Genomic DNA, 22,539 nt, shown 5'->3' with positions numbered 1-22,539 from the left:
GGGGAGGGGAGTGCACTGGGTGGACCACGCGGGCGGAGGGCCCCACCCCAGAACCGGGCTCCCAGCCCAGCACGCCCACGTGAGGGGGGGCAAGGTGGCAGAGGTGTCTCCTGGCCCAGTGACATTTCACAAAGCAGGAGAACAGCTCTCAGGCCACAGCCAAGTTGGAAAATTCCAGGGAGTAGGAAATATACCGCGTGGGGGGCGGGTGGGGCTCCGGTGGCTGGGGTAGCAGGCAAGGAGCACGCGGCCATCATAGGAATCATTTAATGGAGACAGACGGGCAGGCGGGCCATCCCTACCTGTCGGTTGGGGCACATGGGAGGTGGCTTTAAAAATGCGGTGGGGCTACATGTTGACTGTAGGGGGGGCGGTGAGGACAAGGACGCCCACTGGAGGTGCACGCGGCCCCACCCACTTGCGCTCAGGCCGGAAGGGGGTCCTGGGACCACGGCCCAAGGCACCTCTCCACTCGCTTCAGGCCCCGCAGGGGCAGTTGGGGGGAGGGGGCTGGGGGTCGGGGCTGTGGAACCTGTGGAACCACAGGAGCTCCGGTCACAGCTGGATACCTGCAGGCCCTGGGACTAGGCCGAGGGGTCAGCTCCGTGGGCAGAGCCAGTGCTAAGTGTGCAGTGGCAGGAGGGCGGAGCAAGGAGATGGCCCCCTTCCTCGGTGGGGGCGGGGCGGGGCGGGGCTCGGGCAGGTGGGTGGGGCCGGCCCGCTGAAACCTCCAGCAGCAGCCAGAGGGGCAAGGGCAGGACTGCTTACAGCTTCGGGGGCAAGAGGCTCCAGGTGTGCCTTGAGGAGGGGAGAAAGGGAGGGCTGGTGTCGGGGGGCTGGGCTGGACGGAGGGTGCTGTTACATCTGTGGCAAGTCTCTGCCTGTGGGCGGGGCCCACAGGCTCAGTTGTTCTCGAAGAGAGAGAGCAGGTCATCGTTGCTGTTCGCTGGGAGGTCGGGAGGTCCCAGGTAGGACAGCAGCTCATCGGGGTTGGTCAGTTCTGGGAGCAGCTGAGGACAAAGCAAACTGGCCTCAGATCCTTCACTCCTGCATGGCCGCCCTATCCCACACACCAGCCAGGTCTGGGTGGGCAGAGATGGGAGTGCCCACTCCCCAACAGTCTCCCCAGCCTGTCCGTATGGAGCTGGCCCTGCAGAAGACAGCTCTGTGACCAGGGAACCACTATGACATGTTGACCAAGACCAACAGTGACCACACAGCGCCCACCTCAGATGGTTGAGCTGCTCCCGGCACATGGGGAGCACACAGGACTGGGAGGGGACATAATGTGAACAGGGCAATGCAGGAAGTGGGACCTCAGTCCCCTGGACTTTAGTGTTTTCATGTTGAACTTGAATGAGTTCATTACAGTTGAGGGACAGTCTTACACACTGGCTCACACGACACCTGTGAGTTAGACGGCTCAGATTAGATCCTAAGGCTGGTGTCATCAGTTATGAGTCCAGGCTTCTGGGAAATTCTGAACATGCCACCATGATGCCCAGGTCCCCAGAGTTCTGCCTTTGGTTGGAAATCACTGAGGTGTGAGTGTGTGGACCCAAGAACAGGAACCCAGCTCCCAGCCAGGCTCCCACATGCTCTTCAGCAACGGGCATGGTACTTACGTCTAGAGCCGGCTCTGGGGCCTCCCCTGCCCCAGACATGGGAGGCCCCATCATGCCTGTGGCACCATGGAAGGCCAGCTCACTGACAGGGCCCGAACTCACTGGGCCCAGGGGCTGCCGGGGCGCTGGGGGAGGGTTAGGGTGGTGTAGCTGGGGTGCTGGGGGGCCTCCTAGGCTGGGGGTGTGCAGTCCCGGTGGCCCAGGGTTGTGGCCCAGGTCCAGGTGACCTGCGGCTGCCATCTGAGGAAGGAGAGAAGGACCTGGTCAGACGGCCCAGAGCTCCCTAGAGGAGAGAGCCCCTCAGCCCCTCAGCCTGGCACTGACCTGGCCCGGAAGGCTGGGTGCAGACTTCTCTGGCACCAGGAGGCTGCTGGGAATGTCAGACTGGTAGGAGATGGGGGGTAGGCCCCGGGTAAATTCAGGAAGGGTCGGGGTGCTGGGTGTGGTGGGCGGGAAGGAGTCAGGGAAGGTCCCGGGACCCAGGAAGCTGGAACCTGAGAAAGGAGAGCCAAGTTCTGGGTGCGGCCCCAGGAGGGTGGGGCCTGCAACGCTCACTCACAGGTAATATCGGACTTTACAGAAGTTGCTCCTTAGAAAAGGCCTTTCTCATCACTGCCAGGGGAACTGGCCTTATGACAGTGCTCACAGGCCAGGAGTCGTCAGGAGTGGGACCAGCCACAACACACAGGGTCGGACAGGGCCAGTGCACGGATGTGCCGGCAGACAGCCCTTGTTTGAAACTGCTGGGGGGCTGGGGAGCAGCTTCAGCTGGAGGCCCTGCTGCCCATCCTTGTTGGCTCAGCGGAGGCCACATCTACACTGCCAGGTCCGCAACCAGCACCCCGAGGCTTGGCCCACGAGGCAACAGACCCCCAGGTAGCTGGCTGGTTTGGAGTGGACGGTCATCTGTCCAGGGCTGCCTGTTTGCAGGCTGGGTGCTGTACTCACCCTGGCTGGGGTAGTCGGCAGTGGCCGGGGCTGAGGGGGGCTGCAGGGGGGTGAAGGGGGTGGCTCCCGGGCCCAGGGCGGCGATCATCTCCATCACGCTGGGCAGGAGCGCGTGGGCAGGGCTCACGGTACGGCAGCGCTTGGGCGCCGGCCCATCTGGCTCCTCTTTGATGTGCATGTCGGGCTTGACAGGCACCGGTTTCCAGCTGCATGTGGGGTCAATGGTGATCTCCTCGTAGTCAGAGCTGGGTGGGGGACACAGGAGCTAGTCACCACCTGTCCTGCTGCCTCTCCTGGCCCTGGAGCGGTTCCTAGGGAGACCTTCCACTCAAATGCACATTCCATGTGCCCTGTGGGATGCCGGCCAGGGTGGAGGCAGATTCTGTGTGGCTGGAACTGAGTGCGTCCTGTGGTGGATCCACAAGGGCACCACCCTCCCATTCTGGGGCTGCCCTCTGCTGACCACGGAAGGCTGGCAGGGAAGACTCACTTCTGAATGTAGATGAGGATGCCCAGCATGTACTGGTCCACCTCCAGACCCTCCAGCAGGGCCGTCTTGCTGTAGAAACAAAGGGGACGCAGCTCAGAGGGCTGGCCCAACCTCTCCTCGTGCACAGGCCTGTCATTCTCAGTTCCCTCCTCTGCTCCGGGCCGCCCAGTGTGCGGTGACTCTGCGTGAAGTCTCAGCCCTGAGCTGTGCTGGCAGGTCTGTGCTGTAACTCCCACGCCCGGGCTGGGTATTTCCTAACAGACTCTGAAAACATGCCCCCGCCCCCAAGCACCCGCGTGAAGATTGCCTCTGGGACACTTACTTGCACACGGGGCACCTCCAGGTCCCCCGCTCACAGTTGAGCTGCAAGTAGGACTCCAGATCGAAGCACTACGGAGAGGCAGACCATATCTCACCCGGGGTCAGTGCCCACCATGTACTTCCAGGGAGGCAGGGCTTATTATTTCCTAGCGTGTCTGAGCGGCCACATTCACCAGGTTTCGCGACGTCACTGTTCTAATGGATCAAGACTGGGGACAGTCACGTGGCCCTCACTGGGACTAGAATGCCACGGGGCCAAAGCCAGAGTCGGCCAGATGTGCTCCAGATGTGGTAGCTACAGACAAGACAGGGCACAGGGCTGTGCGTGCACTGATGTGGCCACAAAGACCTCCGGGGGGCGCACTTGTCTGCAGGGTTCTGGCACAGATCCTTCGTGGCACTCATGGGGTCACAGGAGGGGACTGCATCCTACATCTTCGACACTGTCAGCACAAGAACTGCTGAATGCAGTAAGGTTATGATGCTTAAAGGATACAGAACCCCACCCTGAAAGGGACAGAGAGAGTCAGGCCACCTGCCCACGCCGGCCAGTCCTGTCTCCTACGGCCCAGGTGCTCTCATCTGCTGAAGAGAGTTACGACAGCAGATGTGCCAGAAAACCTTGCAGTGACCACACACCTGTATGTGGCGGCAGTCGTGGCCGCGGGCAGGGAGCTGGATCCTGCGGAAGGTGATGGGGCACTTCAGGGACACTTTGATGGCCGTCTGCTCCACCCCATCCTCTCCGTTGGGTCCTGGGGTGCCAGGGATGGTGCCACTGCTGAAGTTCCGCTTTACTGTGGCAACAGGGAAAGGACTGAGACAGGGGCCACGACCAGAACATGACAGCTCCCCTTGGAGCTGACTGCCGCCCCTGCCAGGGAGACAGCCTCATGGGAAAGGGTGGGGCACGGGGCAGGCTGGCGGGCACTCACTCTTGGTGATGCAGTGCTCAGCAGGCAGCAGTCGCTTCTTGAGGAGGCCCTGCAGCACCGAGCGGACGGACGGACGGTGCACCAGCTGCAGCACGAACAGGTGGGACTGCAAGGCCGGGGTTAGGGTTAGGGGCGCAGGCCAGGCAGGCGGAGCCCCATGTGCTCCCGGCGAGGTGCACAGGTCTGCGCTGCCTCTCCTGGTGCCCAGGGGATACGGGCTCACCCTGGCCACCCAGGCCCCATCTCCACACTCCACCTTCCCCGCCCCGGGGGCCCCAGCACGATCACTCAGGGGCCCTGGGAGCCTGCTTCAGGCTGCCCATCTGACTGCCCGGCCTGGGTCCTGGTGCAGCTGGGACTGAGTGACTCCTAATGAGGACCTGGTCCTGCGAGCCTCCTCCCAGAGACACAGGCTCAGCTTGGTTTCTCCTACATGGTGATGTGAGTGTCCTTCTCATGATGAGACCTAACTGGAAGCCACGAGGGCGGGTTTAACTGGATCCTCTTCTTAAAGGGCCGGAGGAGCCTGACCTGTGGTGGCGCAGTGGATAAAGCATTGACCTAGAGATGCTAAGGTCGCCGGTTCAAAACCCTGGGCTTGCCTGGTCAAGGCACATATGGGAGTTGATGCTTCCAGCTCCTCCCCACCTTCTCTCTCTCTGTCTCTCCCTCTCCTCTCAAAAATGAATAAATAAATTTAAAAAAATAAAAATAAATAAAAAGGGCCGGAGGGGAGCTGGAAGACACTGCCAGGACCAGGACAATGGCCGTCCTCAGGGTCAGCCCCGGCCCAGGCACTCACGCAGCAGCAGGCCGTGACGGTGATCTGGATGGTGTTGCGGCCCGGCTGGCACACCTGCTTCAGGTGCAGGGGCTTGTGGGAGGTCTTGTTGTCCCCGCGCTCGATGCTGAGCGGGGTGGCGTTGACGCTGACCTGCACAGAGGCGGGCCAGTTGGTGTTCATCTGCCGGTCCTCGTGGTGGTAGCACTTGAACTGCAGTTCCAGGTCAGGCCTGTGGGGGGAGGACGGACGCTGAGAGCCAGGCGGGCATGGGAGAGGGTGTGTGGGGGGCTGGGCACCGCTCACCTCAGCATGAGCGTCTTGTAGACAGAGTCGCGGAGCTGGAACGCATGGTTGCTCACAGCCAGGTTGTGCTGCAGGCGGAAGGGCTCCAGGACCACCCCGTCCCGCACGGGGAAGGTCAGCCGCAGCTCGTCACAGGGGCCGCTGCCTGGGAGCGGGACCTTGGTGTCAGCAGGCCGGCAGCCATCCCACCCCTCCGCAGGCATGGTGGCGAGGGGACTGCGGCCCTCCTCCCCTTCCACGGGGCCGGGGTCTGGGTGGCATCTCTCCTGGACCCCTGGGCTCCACCATCACCTCAGTCACCCTAGCCGGCATCTCCTAAATTATGACCTGCCCACGTGCCAGCCAGAAGGAAGGTGCTCCTGGCGCTTTCAGCAGGGTGGTGGCTGAGAAGGTGTCTATGGGCCCCCGGCCAGCGACCCCCTAGTGCTCCAACTAGGGTACAGGACGCCGGTTACAGGGGTTCCGAACGAGAAATGGGCCTCAGGCCCTTTTATACAGAAGACCCACACCCACGACAGATGTGCAGCGTCCCCTGCCCCACGCTCCCTGCAGGACCGAGTCCTGGGCCCCACAGACCCACCCATCCGTCCCGGGACCGAGCAGCACTCACCAGGGGGTGACGGGTGCAAGGAGCTCATGCTGGGCTTGAGGTCGGGCAGGAAGGGCGACTTGACGTCCTGGCTGGTGGACATGTAGGGGATGCTGCTGCCAGGAGTCATGGGTGGTGTGGGGCTCCCTGGCAGTGGGGAGCTAGGGTAGCCAGGGACGGAACGGGCGGGCTGTGGGGTTGAGCAGACAGTCAAGGCAGTATGGTGGGACTGCAGTGTTTCTCTGCACCCACTGGGAACGGTCGGGCAGCCCAGAGGTCCCTGGCTGGGAGCCCACACTTCCCCGCGCCTGGGCGTCCTCTCTCCACACGCCCACCCCTGGGAGCCTCCCGCACGTCTGCCGACCTCCTGTACCCCACTCAGCCCAGGCTGGCTGTAGCTGATGCTCCCCCCGCTGAAGCCGGTGCCCTGTCCATTGAACTACTCCGTGGGCTGAGGAGAGAAGACCATGTGCGCCCAGGGCTCTGGCTGGCCCTTAGCCGACCCCACACTTGACCCAGGAGCGGTCTGGGCCAGGGCCTTGTATGTGGGGCTTCCGCCTTTATTTTCTTCTCCACATGCTCTTATTTTCTCCAAATAATCTACAGGGAGCATGTACTGATTTTATACTTTTAAAAACTGCCACTACAGAAACAGAGGACCCCACCTCAGAGGGGTTGATGTGGACGTCACAGAGGCTGCACTCTCATGGGTCCTTTCAGAGCAGGACCCCTCTCAGAGTTGCACTGCACTGCCCAGGACCCTTGCAAAACTCCTGGCTACTCGGCCACCGAGTGCCCACGGGCCCCTCCCCTGCCAGCCCAGACTGCTCAAGACCCATCGGTATTCCACAGAGCTGGGCTAGGGCTGCCACAGGCCCAGGCAGAGCTGGCCCTACCTTGTAGTGCAAGCCTGGGGGGCCGGAAGTGGACAGAGGCAGCCTGTGACCAGGGTAAGAAGAGGGAGCAGGGGGCTGCCCGGGTGCATACTGGGTGGTGCTGGGTGAATACTGGCTTCCCAGCAGGTACTGCTGCCCTGGATACACCTGAAAGAGGAAAGAGGCAAATGCCCAGGCCAGTGGTAGGTGTCAGGGAGGCCAGTTCCCAGGGAGGGAAGCTGTGCCCACGGCCAGTTCTCTCACAGACACATCTGACCTCACCATGCCTCTGGATGCACTCACCTCACTGGAGTAGGCTCTCTTGACTCCCTGTCGGGGCAGTGGCTGGGCCTGGGCAGGCCCCGGGTATCCATGCTGGGGCAGGCGCTGCCCTGCATACAAGGGTGCCATGCCAACTGCCCGAGTGGGGCTCATGCCAGAGGGGCCCATCAGCCCGCCCATGCCAGCAGGGTTCATGCTGCTGGGGACGCTGGGCCCCCGGGGACCTCCGTGCTGCAGGAACTGGCTGTTAAAAGACTGTCCAGCCCCCATCTGGGAAGAGAAGAGAAGCCGTCCAGGCCCAGCCACCACTGCGGGCACCCCAGTCTTCTCCCCTCAACACCATGCTCCGACCTGCCACGTCCCTCCCAGGGCCTCGTCCTCACCAGCCCCCCACACTGCGTGGACGAGCACACCCCGCAGCCCCAGAGCCCAAGCCTGGCTGCCTATTGTCCCTGACGTCCAGAGCGGCCACGGGCCCACCAGGGAGGGGCTGCAGCCTCACCGCTCCATACTGGCTCAGCTCCTGGCTCTGCTTCTCCTGCAGGGCGGCCACAGTGGCCGTGGCCGTGGCGGTGGCAGTGGCGGCAGCAGCTGCCACGGCAGCAGCCGCCGCCGCTTGAGTGAAGTCCGTGGAGGGTCGTGAGGCATGGGAGGGGAGGCCCAGGCCCCCAGGTCCCCCAGGGCCCCCTGCATACCTGCAAGAGACAGAGGGCTCAGCTCAGAAGCACTCCCCACCTGTGGCTCAGGGGGAGGGGTGCACACAGCTCCCACGCCTGCTCTTCCCCAGATGTTCCCTCAGAAGCTGTGGGAGCCAGTGGGAGAAGCAGAGATACCACATCCACCAAATCACTGTCACATTTCCTAGGTGCCCACCCCCATGGGGCTCCTAGCACACCTGCCAGGGGAAGGATCCCGCTTACCCGGTGGAGAAGCTGGGTCCTCCAGGGTAGCCCCCGCGGCCATACATTCCCTGCTGCAAGTAGCCCTTGCTGGCGCTGCCCTCACCAAACGCCTGCTGTCCCAGGCACTGTGGGGAGCTCAGGGCTGAGCTGCCTCCTGCCATGCCAGGCATCATGGAGCTGCCTGGGGGGCTCCCTGCAGGGCCCATGGGGCTCCCCAACACCTGCAAGGAAGCCAGGGTCACCAGAGGGAAGCATCCAAACCACTTGTTTCACACAGTGGATGGAAAATGCGGAAAGAAGAGGCTGGCACGTGGGCAGGGGAAGAAGAGGGAGGGGAGGGTGTGGCAGGGGAGGGGAGGAAGGGGCAGTTCACAGTTGGGTCTGTGGAGGCCAGGTGAGGACAGGGAGAACAAACTCGTCCCCCAGGACCTGGCTGCACTCTGTCTGAGGTCTGAGGGGGCTCACCTGGCTGCACTCTGTCTGAGGTCTGAGGGGGCTCACCTGGCTGCACTGTGTCTGAGGTCTGAGGTGGGCTCACCTGGCTGCACTCTGTCTGAGATGGGCTCACCTGGCTGCACTCTGTCTGAGGTCTGAGGGGGCTCACCTGGCTGCACTCTGTCTGAGGTCTGAGATGGGCTCACCTGGCTGCACTGTGTCTGAGGTCTGAGGGGGCTCACCTGGCTGCACTCTGTCTGAGGTCTGAGATGGGCTCACCTGGCTGCACTCTGTCTGAGATGGGCTCACCTGGCTGCACTCTGTCTGAGGTCTGAGGGGGCTCACCTGGCTGCACTCTGTCTGAGGTCTGAGGGGGCTCACCTGGCTGCACTGTGTCTGAGGGGGCTCACCTGGCTGCACTCTGTCTGAGGTCTGAGATGGGCTCACCTGGCTGCACTCTGTCTGAGGTCTGAGGGGGCTCACCTGGCTGCACTCTGTCTGAGGGGGCTCACCTGGCTGCACTGTGTCTGAGGTCTGAGGGGGCTCACCTGGCTGCACTCTGTCTGAGGGGGCTCACCTGGCTGCACTCTGTCTGAGGGGGCTCACCTGGCTGCACTGTGTCTGAGGTCTGAGGGGGCTCACCTGGCTGCACTCTGTCTGAGGTCTGAGGGGGCTCACCTGGCTACACTGTGTCTGAGGTCTGAGGGGGCTCACCTGGCTGCACTCTGTCTGAGGGGGCTCACCTGGCTGCACTCTGTCTGAGGTCTGAGGGGGCTCACCTGGCTACACTGTGTCTGAGGTCTGAGGGGGCTCACCTGGCTGCACTCTGTCTGAGGGGGCTCACCTGGCTGCACTCTGTCTGAGGTCTGAGGGGGCTCACCTGGCTGCACTCTGTCTGAGGTCTGAGGGGGCTCACCTGGCTACACTCTGTCTGAGGGGGCTCACCTGGCTGCACTCTGTCTGAGGTCTGAGGGGGCTCACCTGGCTGCACTCTGTCTGAGGTCTGAGGGGGCTCACCTGGCTGCACTCTGTCTGAGGTCTGAGGGGGCTCACCTGGCTGCACTCTGTCTGAGGGGGCTCACCTGGCTGCACTCTGTCTGAGGTCTGAGGGGGCTCACCTGGCTGCACTCTGTCTGAGGTCTGAGATGGGCTCACCTGGCTGCACTCTGTCTGAGATGGGCTCACCTGGCTGCACTCTGTCTGAGGTCTGAGGGGGCTCACCTGGCTGCACTCTGTCTGAGGTCTGGGGCGGGCTCACCTGGCTGCACTCTGTCTGAGGTCTGGGGCGGGCTCACCTGGCTGCACTGTGTCTGAGGTCTGGGGCGGGCTCACCTGGCTGCACTGTGTCTGAGGTCTGGGGCGGGCTCACCTGGCTGCACTCTGTCTGAGGTCTGGGGCGGGCTCACCTGGCTGCACTGTGTCTGAGGTCTGAGATGGGCTCACCTGGCTGCACTGTGTCTGAGGTCTGAGGGGGCTCACCTGGCTGCACTGTCTGAGGTCTGAGGGGGCTCACCTGGCTGCACTGTGTCTGAGGTCTGAGATGGGCTCACCTGGCTGCACTCTGTCTGAGATGGGCTCACCTGGCTGCACTCTGTCTGAGGTCTGGGGCGGGCTCACCTGGCTGCACTGTGTCTGAGGTCTGAGGGGGCTCACCTGGCTGCACTGTGTCTGAGGTCTGAGGGGGCTCACCTGGCTGCACTGTGTCTGAGGTCTGAGGGGGCTCACCTGGCTGCACTGTCTGAGGTCTGAGGGGGCTCACCTGGCTGCACTCTGTCTGAGGTCTGAGGGGGCTCACCTGGCTGCACTCTGTCTGGTCTGGGGGGGCTCACCTGGCTGCACTCTGTCTGAGGTCTGAGGGGGCTCACCTGGCTGCACTCTGTCTGAGGTCTGAGCGGGGCTCACCTGGCTGCACTCTGTCTGAGGTCTGGCGGGCTCACCTGGCTGCACTCTGTCTGAGGTCTGAGGGGGCTCACCTGGCTGCACTGTGTCTGAGGTCTGTGGGCTCACCTGGCTGCACTCTGTCTGAGGTCTGGGGCGGGCTCACCTGGCTGCACTGTGTCTGAGGTCTGGGGCGGGCTCACCTGGCTGCACTCTGTCTGAGGTCTGAGGGGGCTCACCTGGCTGCACTCTGTCTGAGGTCTGAGGGGGCTCACCTGGCTGCACTGTGTCTGAGGTCTGGGGCGGGCTCACCTGGCTGCACTGTGTCTGAGGTCTGAGGGGGCTCACCTGGCTGCACTGTGTCTGAGGTCTGGGGCGGGCTCACCTGGCTGCACTGTGTCTGAGGTCTGAGGGGGCTCACCTGGCTGCACTCTGTCTGAGGTCTGAGGGGGCTCACCTGGCTGCACTGTCTGAGGTCTGGGGCGGGCTCACCTGGCTGCACACTGTCTGAGGTCTGAGGGGGCTCACCTGGCTGCACTGTCTGAGGTCTGAGGGGGCTCACCTGGCTGCACTGTGTCTGAGGTCTGAGATGGGCTCACCTGGCTGCACTGTGTCTGAGGTCTGAGGGGGCTCACCTGGCTGCACTCTGTCTGAGGTCTGAGGGGGCTCACCTGGCTGCACTCTGTCTGAGGTCTGAGATGGGCTCACCTGGCTGCACTGTCTGAGGTCTGAGGGGGCTCACCTGGCTGCACTCTGTCTGAGATGGGCTCACCTGGCTGCACTCTGTCTGAGGTCTGAGGGGGCTCACCTGGCTGCACTCTGTCTGAGGTCTGAGGGGGCTCACCTGGCTGCACTCTGTCTGAGGTCTGAGGGGGCTCACCTGGCTGCACTCTGTCTGAGGTCTGAGGGGGCTCACCTGGCTGCACTCTGTCTGAGGTCTGAGGGGGCTCACCTGGCTGCACTCTGTCTGAGGTCTGGGGCGGGCTCACCTGGCTGCACTGTGTCTGAGGTCTGAGATGGGCTCACCTCACCTGGCTGCACTCTGTCTGAGATGGGCTCACCTGGCTGCACTGTGTCTGAGGTCTGGGGCGGGCTCACCTGGCTGCACTGTGTCTGAGGTCTGAGATGGGCTCACCTGGCTGCACTGTGTCTTGTCTGAGGGGCTCAACCTGGCTGCACTCTGTCTGATGGTCTGAGGGGGCTCACCTGGCTGCACTCTGTCTGAGGTCTGAGGGGGCTCACCTGGCTGCACTCTGTCTGAGGTCTGAGGGGGCTCACCTGGCTGCACTCTGTCTGAGGGGGCTCACCTGGCTGCACTCTGTCTGAGGTCTGAGGGGGCTCACCTGGCTACACTCTGTCTGAGGGGGCTCACCTGGCTGCACTCTGTCTGAGGTCTGGGGCGGGCTCACCTGGCTCTGTGCCGCGTTGCCAACTCCCCACACGGTTGTGACCACGGACAGCGATCCTGCAGGCTGAGTGGCACTCTGCTGCCAAGGCACCGCCTCATAAGCGAAGGGACCATCACTGCAAGGACAGGGGTGGCTGGGAGGCCTGTGTCTGGAGGCCACAGGGGCCACGATGCCACCTGGGAAGAGCTGAAGGCTGGGAGCAGAGGGTCAGTTTGCCCCCCACCCACATCCCTGGTGCCCGAGAGGGGAGGACGGCAGGAGCCCCACTCACCCGTGTGGCGCCGCGGGCAGGGCAGGTTTCATGGGGTTCATGGGGTTCATTGGCTTGGGAGCAGCCTAAAGGCCAGGTCTGTGGGTGGCAGGAAGCAGCCCTCACTGGTGCTGACGTGAGACTCAGCTGCTCTGGCTGCTGGGACATGAGGAAAGGACAACAGTGGAGATGCCACTGGGAGACCCTGGGAATAGGGAGCAGGGTCAGGGTGGAAGGGTCAGAGTTCAACGTATAGGCAGCTCCCCCAGCACTTGGCCCCACCCTCCTCTGCTCCCACTGATGGAGGGCAGGGCAGGTGAGACTGGGATATCAGGGCCACTCCGGGGTGTCAAAGGGGCCTGGCATCAGCCCCACTCCACTTTACCAACCCCCTAAACCTAGCCTAGAGACATCATAACCCTTTCTGGCCAGGCCCTACCATTCAGAACCCCTAGAAACCTCTGAAAGCACACTTTCTGACCCCAAATACTTCCCACACTCCCCTTCCCACAGGAAGGCCTGGATAATCATAAACTCCAGGGAATATCCAGAGCCCCCCAGAAGGCTGGGGTAGAGGCCAGGGGCCAGCACAGTATTAAGCCATCTACCTGTCTGGGCTGGCAGCCCCCCAGAGGGCCTCTCCTCAGGGAAGCAGGAGGCAACTCATTCCCGTACTCTGAGGCTAAGGGGGCTTCCTGGGACTGACTTGGGTACAAGGGCCAGGCAAGCACAACCAACCCCAGAGTTCCCAACAGGACAGGGACACTTATAGCACTATGGGTGGAAGGTGGGCAGGTGCTCACAGACATGGCAAGGGACCACCACGGACATGGCAGCAGATGCTGGTGGGTCCTATGGGCCAACGCAGAGATCCCGCCTGCAGCACGGGCTCACTCTCTCCCATTCAGTACCTCAGAACTGGCTGGTACCCCAGGCTGCCAGCATCCCCTGACACCCCACAAGCCAGCCCTTCACTGACAGGCCTAGGGCCCCTGCTGGCTCCCCAGGGCCACCTTCCACCCTATCTCTGCCTGGCCTAACCACAGATGCATAGGGGCTGTGGTTCTCAGAGGGTCTTCTGGGAGGCACCCTCTTGGGGTCATGGGTCCGACAGGGAGCCCCACTGTGTTCTGGAGGCTGCCAGGCCCCATACACAGGCAAACCACCTGGGACGCACCCCAGCACTCGGGATGCCTTTCTCTTGCCCAGCAGCAAGAGGGTGGCCCCAGCACCCACCCAACCCAAAGGCTCCCATTCCTGAGTGCTGACCCACAGGCTGCCTGAAGGAGGTAGGGTTACCACCACGTTGTCCGCACACAGACCTCTGGAGGTGCACAGGGGTGAGTCCCTGAGGAGGGCCACCAGAGCGGGTCAGGGCCAGAGTGGGGTGGCTCTGCGTTGGAGGAGCAAGTGGCCTTCACGGGCCCTCCCACCACAGAGCACTCAGGTATGCGGGTCCCAGAGTCACAGCAGAGCCAAGGCAAGAGGGAAAGGAGGTGGTCACACCGGCCCTGCCCCCTCTCAGGAGGCAGCCCCAGGCTCCTCCCCTTCCTCCCCAAGTCCGGGTCCACTTGGGAAGCAGAGGTCAGAAGAACAGGGACAGGGCTCCACAGAGCTCAGGGCACCTGGACTCTGGGTAGAGGCAGGACCGAAAGCCAGGGCCGCCCAGCCAGATAGGAAGTAGACTGGCATCTAATTACTCAGTCCCCACTGCCTGACTCTGGATGATGACATTGGGGTGGGGAGGGGGGCGCTGCCAACAGCCAGAAACTCTCCTCGGACCTGCTGGGTGGGGCCTGGAGCAACATGCATGGTTTCCAGGACTTAAAATATCAGCAGCTAATTCAGACTGTGGTGTTGGCAGAAGGACAGACACCAGGGCAATGGGACAGACCAGAGAACTTGAAACAGACTCGCACAAATGCGCCCAACTGATTTCTGACAAAAATGCGAAAACTGCTTTGGAGGACATTTCAACAAGGGGGACCAGAGGGCCAGCCAGCCACAGGCAAGGAAAAGACCTCAACCCCAACTTCACACAACTCAACTCAAACAGGTCATAGATTTAAGTGCATAATACAAAAATGAGAAAACCTTTACGTAAGTAAACAGGAGAAAATCTTTGGGATTGAGTGCTAAGGAAAGTGTTCTTTTTTCTTTTTCTTTTTTCTGAAGCTGGAAATGGGGAGGCAGTCAGACAGACTCCTGCTTGTGCCCGACCGGGATCCACCCGGCATGCCCACCAGGGGGCGATGCTCTGCCCATCTGGGGCGTCGCTCTGTTGTAACCAGAGCCATTCCAGTGCCTGAGGCAGAGGCCATGGAGCCATCCTCAGCACCCGGGCCAACTTTGCTCCAATGGAGCCTTGGCTGCGGGAGGGGAAGAGAGAGACAGAGAGGAAGGAGAGGGGGAGGGGTGGAGAAGCAGATGGGCGCTTCTCCTGTGTGCCCTGGCTGGGAATTGAACCTGGGACTCCTGCACGCCACGCCGACGCTCTACCACTGAGCCAACCAGCCAGGGCTGAAAGTATTCTTAGTTATGACACCAACAGCATGATTCATAAAAGGAAAAACTGAAAACTTCTGCTCTGTGCAAGAGGCTGCTTAGAGGGCAAGAAAACGCAACAGGCTGGGAGACATATTTGCAAACCACATATCCAACAAGACTGGTATCTGGAATATACATTAAAAGGGAAGTTCAGCAGACCAGGTGGTGGCACAGTGGATAGAGCGTCAGACTGGGATGCAGAGGACCCAGGTTCAAGTCGCCAGCTTGAGCACAGGCTCATCTGGTTTGAGCAAAAGCCCACCAGCTTCAACCCAAGGTCACTGGCTCCAGCAAGGGGTTACTCGGTCTGCTGAAGGCCCACAGTCAAGGCATATATGAGAAAGCAATCAATGAAAAACTAATGATTAAAAAAAAGAAAAGAAAAGAAAAGAAAAACTAATGATTGATGCTTCTCATCTCTCTCCGTTCCTGTCTGTCTGTCCCTGTCTATCTCTCTCTCTGACTCACTCTCTGTCTCTAAAAAAAAATAAATAAATAAAAAAAATAATTTTTTTTTTTTTTTAAAAAAAGGAAGTTCAGTTAGAAAAAGGGCAAAAGACACGAGACATTTCACCAAAGAGGACGTGCAGATGGCAAACATGGCACAGGAGATGACACTCAGCTTCACTGGCCACTGGGAAATGCAAATTAAAACCATGGCGCAACGTCGGTGCATACCTACCAGATGACCAGAGTAAAAGACAGTGACACGCGGTCTCTCCCACGCTGCTGGTGGGGGTGTGGGACATACAGCCCCTCTGGAAAACAGTCTGGCGGTTTCTTATAAAACTAAGTCTGCAGCTACCATCTGACCCAGCAACTCGCTCCTGAATGTTTATCTCAGAGAAACATAAACAGAAGACCACATAAAAAACTGTATTATGAGCCTGCCTTTGGTGGTGCAGTGAATAAAGCGTCAGCCTGGAAAACTGAGGTCCCCGGTTCGAAACCCTGGGCTTGCCCGGTCAAGGCACCTATGGGAGTTGATGCTTCCTGCTCCTCCCCCTTCTCTTTCTCTCTCTTACTCTCTCTCCCGTCCTCTGCCTCTCTAAAATGAGTAAGTTAAAAAAACAAACAAAAAAAACTGTACATGAATGTCTATAGCAGCTTTACTCCTAATCACTACAGAATGGAAACCCAGATGTCCTCCAGGGGTGAAGGAAGATTAACCAAGGCCTAAACATCCACAGCTGGAGGCAAAATCTCGGAGATTCTGCTGCGTGGAAAAAGCCAGTCCCCAAAGGTTACACACTGAACGATTTCTTTTATATAACCTCCCTGAAATGATGAAATTACAGAAATGGAGAACAGACGCTTGTTGCCAGGGGTTAACCGTGGGGAAGAGGGCCACAGGAAGTAATGGATGGAAACATCTGTATCTTGACTGTATCCACAAAGTATCCTAGTATTCTGTGAAGTTGTGCTATAGTTTTGCAAGATGCTGGGGGGGGGGGGGGGGGACGGCGGCAGCAGGTAAAGGATACACAGGCCCATCTCTCTCTAGACAGGCCCACGGCAAGCCTTTCCCAGCCCAACCAGGTCGGATATTTTAATATCCCAGAAGCAAAAGGTGGGGAAGGGCTGGAGGAGGCTGAGTCCCAGGGCAGGATGGTCCAAGGTGTTCCATTCAGAACTAAGCCCGAGTCACTGGGAGGGTTGGGGGAGGGGGATGAGGCAGGTGCAAGGGCAGCCTCCCACACCACGTGGGTCTGGGGAATTCCACCCCCCAGGGTTCTCTGCTGTGGACAGACCACAGACATTTCCAGTTCCCCAGAGCTTACTTCGCGGGGGCGGTGACTTCCTGCCTGCCAGCTCCTGAACCAAGTCTGTTCTCCCCAGAAGACCAGGCTCCCGTTGCCTCTGCAGGCACTCTGGCCCCTTCGCCCTCACAAGGAGAGTCATATTGTGAGCTCGGACCCTCTTCCCCACTCCTGGCCTGTAGCAGAGCTGGGAAGGAGCCAGGGAGTGTGCAGGGCCTGTGCCTGTCTGTATACCAATTCCAGCTGGAAGCCAGGACCCCTTGGCAGAATTGCCCTGGCATGAGGTCAGTCAAGGCCACATGACCTTCTGAGGATCAGATCACATCTTCCTCTGGAAAAAAAGCTACAGACAACTTACTACCCAGACCCCTCTTCCCTGGAACCTCACAGCAGCTGCACCCCAGTGTCCCGTATGCCAACCAAAGGCAAATGTTCGTGTTGGTCAGCCCTGTATCACCCTCCCTACTCCATCTCCCCTGCCTGGTCCCCCAGGAGCAGCAATGACTTGGCCCCAGCAAGCCAGCCCCTTTCCTCAGTCACAGGCAGGGAGCTATGGTTCCAGATTACTCCAGAGGGACACTGAAGTCAAACAGGTTCTGAGATCCCGGGGAGCAGAAGGATACCAAGGTAAGGGTTCACATGCTCAGGTGCCTGGAAGTCCTGCCCACTCTACCTGCCAGGCCACAAAACTATATACTAGAGTTCATCAGGAACGAGGATTTACGAACAGGGGTGTGGGACATTTCAGACTGGCTGAAGGGTTTTGCTACCTTGAGCCTCAGTTTACATATAAAATGGGTATGTGGTGGCCAACCTAGAACTGAGGAGGGGAATAGACCCTTGAACCCCTTGATGTCATCAGCTCTGGCTTCCATCCTGGACACAGGTGCTAGTGGTCACTCCATGTGAGACCTGGCTGCTCTGTGATCCTCCTCCCCAGGAATCTTCCTCAATTCCTACTCCAGCCTGTAACCCTTCCCTGGGTGTGACAATTCCCCAGGGCCAGGACCCACTGGCTGAGGTTAAGATTTCCTCCCTGATCCTCTCTCAAGCTTCTTCCAGGAAGACCCTCTCTGGTTCTGGCACACCAGAATCTGGTGTTGAGTTTGGGTCACCCTCTCTGACCCACCCTGTCTTATGTATCAGTTACGTGTGTGTCCCTGTGAAATCTTCTGAGGTAACAATTGATTTACAGACATCACCATGGATGAGGCATGGGGCAGCAGGTAGAGGGAATCAGGTCAGGTGGGAGGAGGTCAGGGATGGAAAAAGAGCAGGTAGGGGGCAGCCGGTCTGGGGGGGGATGCAGATCAGAAGGGGGTAGGAGGTCGGGGTGGAAAGGGGAGCAGGGTGGGGAAAGCAGGGCAGAGAGGGGCCGGTCACAGGGGCCTAGGACAGGACACCCCCGGGGCAGGACACCCTCCCGCCTGAGCTTCCGGGTGTCCCGTTTGGAAAGGGATGGACCGATCCACGGCTGGAGCTGAAAGGTCAACACTGCCCGAGGTGGACCCGCCAGCCACAGCGCGAAGCGGCGGCCGCGGGGCCAGGTCAGGGAGCCCGGGCAGCCTCCCGCACACCCGCGGGCGCCGAACCGGCTTCCGGCCGCCGCAACAAAGGCTCAGGTGAGGTCGCCCGCGCGCACCGGCCGGCCGCCCGGGACCACGACGCACGCGCGGCAGGCCGGCTCCGGCTCCGGCCCTGGGGTTCCGCCGAGGCGCCGCACCTGCCGCCCCGCACCTGCCGCCCCTGCCGCCCCACCACCCGCACCTGCCCGCTGACCGCTCACCTCCGCGCGGCCTGGCCCGGCCCCTTGCCGCCGCGGCCCCAGCTGGCGCCGCTCCATGCGCTCAACCCGCTCTGCGCGCCGCCCGCCACCCCGGAGCCGCCGCCGCCCGCGCCATCGCGCCGCCGCCGCTCCCAGGGCACAATGGAGCCGCCGCGCCGCTCATGCATATGCATGACGTCTCGCAGCCCCGCCCCCAGGCCAGAGCAATGGAGTCCCGAGCCGCCGCTCGGGCGGGGCGGCCGCGGGTCAGGGTGGCGGGCCGCGTCGGGAAGGCGGGTGGGCCGCGGGAGACCTACGACCCCGCCCCCTCCTCACCTTTCCACACGCAGCGTCCGCGGAGCCACCGCGCTTCCTGCTCGCTGTCTGCCGGACGGGGCGGGGCCGGGACGGAGAAGGCGGGGCTTGTCAGGGGTGGGGCAAGAGGAGGGGCGTGATCATGACGGAGGTGGAGCAGGAGGGGGCGGGGCCTGTCGGGGTGATGGCAAGAAGAGGGGCGGGGCCGGCGGAGTCTGTCAGGGGGTGGGTTAGGGGAGGGGCGAGGCTGAGTCGCGACGGAGGGGCGGGGACGGGGTCAAGGTGTAGGAGGCGGGCCCTTAAGGCGGTGGGAGCCGTGGGAGGGGCGGGGCCCCTGGCAGTGGGCTGGGCTGGCGAAGACCAACCGGGTCAGCAGGCCTCGACTGGGTTTGGGAGGGTCTTGCAGGGAAAACCAAGCTACCAAACAAGATTCTGTGCTTGCGGCTGTTTCCTCTAACCACAGCCGCCCCTGCTGGGACATTTTTGAATTCTAACCGATAGCGCAGTCTTTTTGATCAGTTTGCACCTTTGAAATGCTTTTATCACCCTTTAATTTGTCCACTTACCTGTGGTGGCGCAGTGGATAAAGCATCGACCTGGAACGTTATGGTCACCGGGTTGAAACCCCGGACCTGTGTGGTCAAGGCACATATGGGAGTTGATGCTCCCTGCTCCTCCCCTATTCTAATAATGAATAAATAAAATCTAAGAAAAAAAATTATCCACTTTTCCTACTCTCATTTAGGAAGACCACATTGTTGTGATTACCCACAACTTCCTTTATTGTGTTTAAAGTACACATAACATAAACTTCACCATCTTCATTAAGTGCACAGTTTAGGGGCATTAAGCGCATGCAGCCATCATCACATCCGTCCTCAGAGCCCATCATCTTGCAAAACTGAACTTCTGTCCCACACCCACTCACTTCCCACCCCAGCCCCTGGCACTACCATCTATTGATACTTTCTATGAAATCTGACAACCCCAACAACCTCATTTAAATAGAACCATTCCTTATTTGTCTTTTATGATTGGCTTATGTCCTCAAAATTCATCCTTGTAGCATGTGTTAGATTTCCTTCCTTTAAAAAAATGTTTATTGATTTTATATTTTTAAAATTTTATTTATTGATTTTAGCAAGAGAGGGAGGGAGAGAGAGAGAGAAAGAGAGAGAAATGTAGATCTGTTCCTGTATGTGCCCTGACAATGTACTAACCAACCAAGCTATCCAGCCAGGGCTTATTTTATTGATTTTAGAGAAAGAGGAATGGGGGAGAGAGAAAGACAGGAACACCATTCTGTTCCTGCAATGGTCCTGATCGAGGATCGAACCCACAATCTCTGCACTTTGGAATAATTCCAACCAACTGAGCTATCTGGCTAGGGCACACTTTCTTCATTTTTAAGGCTGCCAGGCCTGGGCCCCACTTCCTGTGTCTGGTCCACTTCTCTTTCCAATACCAATCAACGTCAGCAACGGCAGCCCCTGCGAACTTCTCACACTTGGCCCTGCTGCGCTTCCTGTTTGCTCTTAATAAATCTTAATTGGGATACAACTCACATTCCACACAATTCACCTGTATACACTGTGCAATGCAATGGGGTTAACGTTTACGCAGTCGTGTAACTACCACCAGTCAAATTTGAGAATATTTCATCACTTCCAAGAGAAATTGCACCCCCAGTCCCTAGCAACCAATAATCTACTTTCTGTCCCTATGATTTTGCCTATTTTGGACATTTCATATCTATGAAATCATATAACATGTTGTAGCATGTATCAATAAATACTACATTTCTTTTTATGGCTGAAGAATACTCCATTATATGGGCAGGACACATATTTTTAACCATTCATTTGATGAACATTGGGGTTGTTTCCACTTTTTGGCTGTTACAAATAATGTTTCTGTGAGCCTGACCTGCAGTGGCACAGAAAATCAAGTGTCGACCTGGAACGCTGAGGTCGCCAGTTCGAAGCTGAGTCAAGGTACATCTGAGAAGCAACAACTATGAGTTAATGCTTCCGCTCCTCTTTCTCTAAATTCAATAAAATTAAAAAAAAAAAAAAAAAGAATGCTTTTGTGAACCTTCATGTACAAACTCCTGTGCAAACATACATTTTCATTTCTCTGGGTATAATACCTAAAAGTGGAATGGCTGGGTCATTAACTCTATGCTGAACCATTGAGGAACCTCGATCCTGATTTCCACAGCAGTTGCCCCATCTTACACCCCCACCAACAGTGCCCAAGAGTTCCGATTTCCCCGCATCCTGTGTCCTTTTCATTATTAGTCGTTAGTGAATGTGAGGTGGTTTCGACTCGCATTTTCCTCCCTGATGTTAATAATAATGTTGAACATCTTTTTATGTGCTTGTTAGTCATACATATTTTTAAAATTGAATTTATTGTGGTGACATTAGCTAATAAAATGATATAGGCTTCAGCCATATGTAACTTCTGAGTTGTGTTTTTATGATGAAGGTGTAGGAATTCTTTATATATTATAGATACGGGTTTCTGATCTGATATATGATTTGTAAATATTTTCTGCAGGCTGTCTTTTCACTGTTTTTCTTTTTAAAAAGTTTTTATTGATTTTACCAAGGAGCAAGAGGGACGGGGAGCAAGAAGCATCAACTCCTAGTTGCTTCACTTTAGTTGTTCATTGATTGATTGCTTGTTGTCTGTGCCTTGACCAGGCAAGTCCAGGGTGTTGACACTCTACCCAGTGTTACCACGCTAGGCAACTTTTTTGTCCCCCCAGCAAGAGAGACAGAGCCAGAGCCAGACAGGGAGAGAGACGAGAAGCATCAACTCATAGGTGTGGAACTTCAGTTGTTCATTGACTGCTTCTCATATGTGCCTTGACTGGGGGTCTTCAGCCAAGCCAGTGACCCCTTGCTCAAGCCAGCGGCCTTTGAGCTCAAGCCAGCAACCATGGGGTCACGTCTGTGATGTCTATGATCCCACTCAAGTGGGCAACCCCACACTCAAGCTGGTGAGCCCACACTCAAGCCAGTGACCTTGGGGTTCCGAACCTGGGTCCTCAGTGTCTCAAGTCAACGCCCTATCTACTGTGCCACCACCAGTCAGGCTAAATGTACTTTCCCCTATCCCTAACTCAGGCAGAGCGCAGGACCCGGACAGCTGCTCAGTTACACTCAGGGAGTGTGCTGGTCCTGGGCACACTCAGGAGGACCTGCCTGCACATGGCCCCCGTCACACCAGGACTGGAAGTCTGAGGGGCAAGCCACAGGGAGCACACTGGGCAAGTTGAAGATTCTGAAGAGGCTTCAAGGACAAGGGACCCAGGTGTGGCCTAGGCCAGCTGTTTCCAATAACCAGTCTGTAGGCCAGTGCCAGTCTGCAAAAGATGTAGAAAATTTATCTGCAGACCGGCACTAAATTTCTCGAGGATCGGCAGTTGAAAACCACTGGTCTAAAGGACAGGATGACTGCCAGGGGGCCGTGATACTGGAGGGTGCCCCACATCCATACCCAGGATTTCCCCTGAGCACTCCCTCCGTGCTCCCTGTGCCCCCCACCCCCAAGGCTTTAAGCTGGCCTGTTGTAGGCCCAAGATTGGGACTTTTTTTTTTTTTTTTACAGAGACAGAGAGAGAAAGAGAGGGATAGACAGGGACAGACAGACAGGAACAGAGAGAGAAGCATCAACCATCCGTTTTTCGTTGCGACACCTTAGTTGTTCATCGATTGCTTTCTCATATGTGTCTTGACCGTGGGTCTTCAGCAGACCGAAGAACCCCTTGCTCAAGCCAGTGACCTTGGGTACAAGCTGGTGAGCTTTGCTCAAACCAGATGAGCCTGCACTCAAGCTGGCGACCTCTGGGTCTTGAACCTGGGTCCTCCGCATCCCAGTCTGACACACTATCCACTGCACCACTGCCTGGTCAGGCAGATTGGGACTCTTTTTTTTTTTTTTTACAGGGACAGAGACAGAGTCAGAGAGAGGGATAGACAGGGACAGACAGGAACAGAGAGAGATGAGAAGCATCAATCATCAGTTTTTCATCGTGAGGCCTTAGTTGTTCATTGATTGCTTTCTCATATGTACCTTGACCACAGGCCTTCAGCAGACGGAGTAACCCCTTGCTCGA

At 58.6% G+C, this 22,539-nt stretch overlaps 1 protein-coding gene across 3 annotated transcripts; it reads right to left on the bottom strand.

Moving 5' to 3' along the window:
• Nucleotides 1–253: 253 nt before the first annotated feature.
• ZMIZ2 (zinc finger MIZ-type containing 2) lies at nucleotides 254–18,280 on the bottom strand. Of its 3 annotated transcripts, none has more exons than XM_066353685.1 (18): nucleotides 18,120–18,280; nucleotides 12,048–12,231; nucleotides 11,777–11,891; nucleotides 8,073–8,275; nucleotides 7,655–7,847; nucleotides 7,174–7,422; nucleotides 6,892–7,038; nucleotides 6,017–6,185; nucleotides 5,407–5,551; nucleotides 5,122–5,332; nucleotides 4,320–4,425; nucleotides 4,024–4,181; nucleotides 3,386–3,453; nucleotides 3,064–3,132; nucleotides 2,574–2,818; nucleotides 1,950–2,119; nucleotides 1,626–1,865; nucleotides 254–1,010 (listed from the first exon to the last, which is right to left on the bottom strand). In XM_066353685.1, the coding sequence occupies exons 2-18, from the start codon at nucleotides 12,095–12,097 to the stop codon at nucleotides 903–905; spliced, it is 2,646 nt and encodes an 881-aa protein (XP_066209782.1). In that variant the 5' UTR covers nucleotides 12,098–12,231; nucleotides 18,120–18,280; the 3' UTR covers nucleotides 254–902. The 3 variants fall into 3 exon arrangements, with proteins under 3 accessions (XP_066209782.1, XP_066209783.1, XP_066209781.1); XM_066353686.1 differs by having other exon boundaries at nucleotides 12,048–12,185; XM_066353684.1 differs by having other exon boundaries at nucleotides 12,048–12,182.
• Between the last annotated feature and the right edge of the window lie 4,259 nt (nucleotides 18,281–22,539).

The sequence above is a fragment of the Saccopteryx leptura genome, chromosome 12 (assembly GCF_036850995.1).
Source record: "Saccopteryx leptura isolate mSacLep1 chromosome 12, mSacLep1_pri_phased_curated, whole genome shotgun sequence".
Classification (NCBI taxonomy): Eukaryota; Metazoa; Chordata; class Mammalia; order Chiroptera; family Emballonuridae; genus Saccopteryx; species Saccopteryx leptura.
The sequence above is the reverse complement of the archived record's forward strand: the minus strand, read 5'-3'. Positions and strand labels throughout refer to the sequence as shown.

Excerpts from the sequence above, each read along its gene's own strand:
- ZMIZ2 (XM_066353685.1), bottom strand. The coding sequence starts at position 12,097 with ATGAACCCCATGAACCCCATGAAACCTGCCCTGCCCGCGGCGCCACAC. Across the intron at positions 7,039-7,173 it reads AGAGAGCCTACTCCAGTGAG|GTGTATCCAGGGCAGCAGTA; the intron begins GTGAGTGCATCC and ends TTCCTCTTTCAG. Across the intron at positions 3,454-4,023 it reads ACGACTGCCGCCACATACAG|TGCTTCGATCTGGAGTCCTA; the intron begins GTGTGTGGTCAC and ends GCCTCTCCGTAG.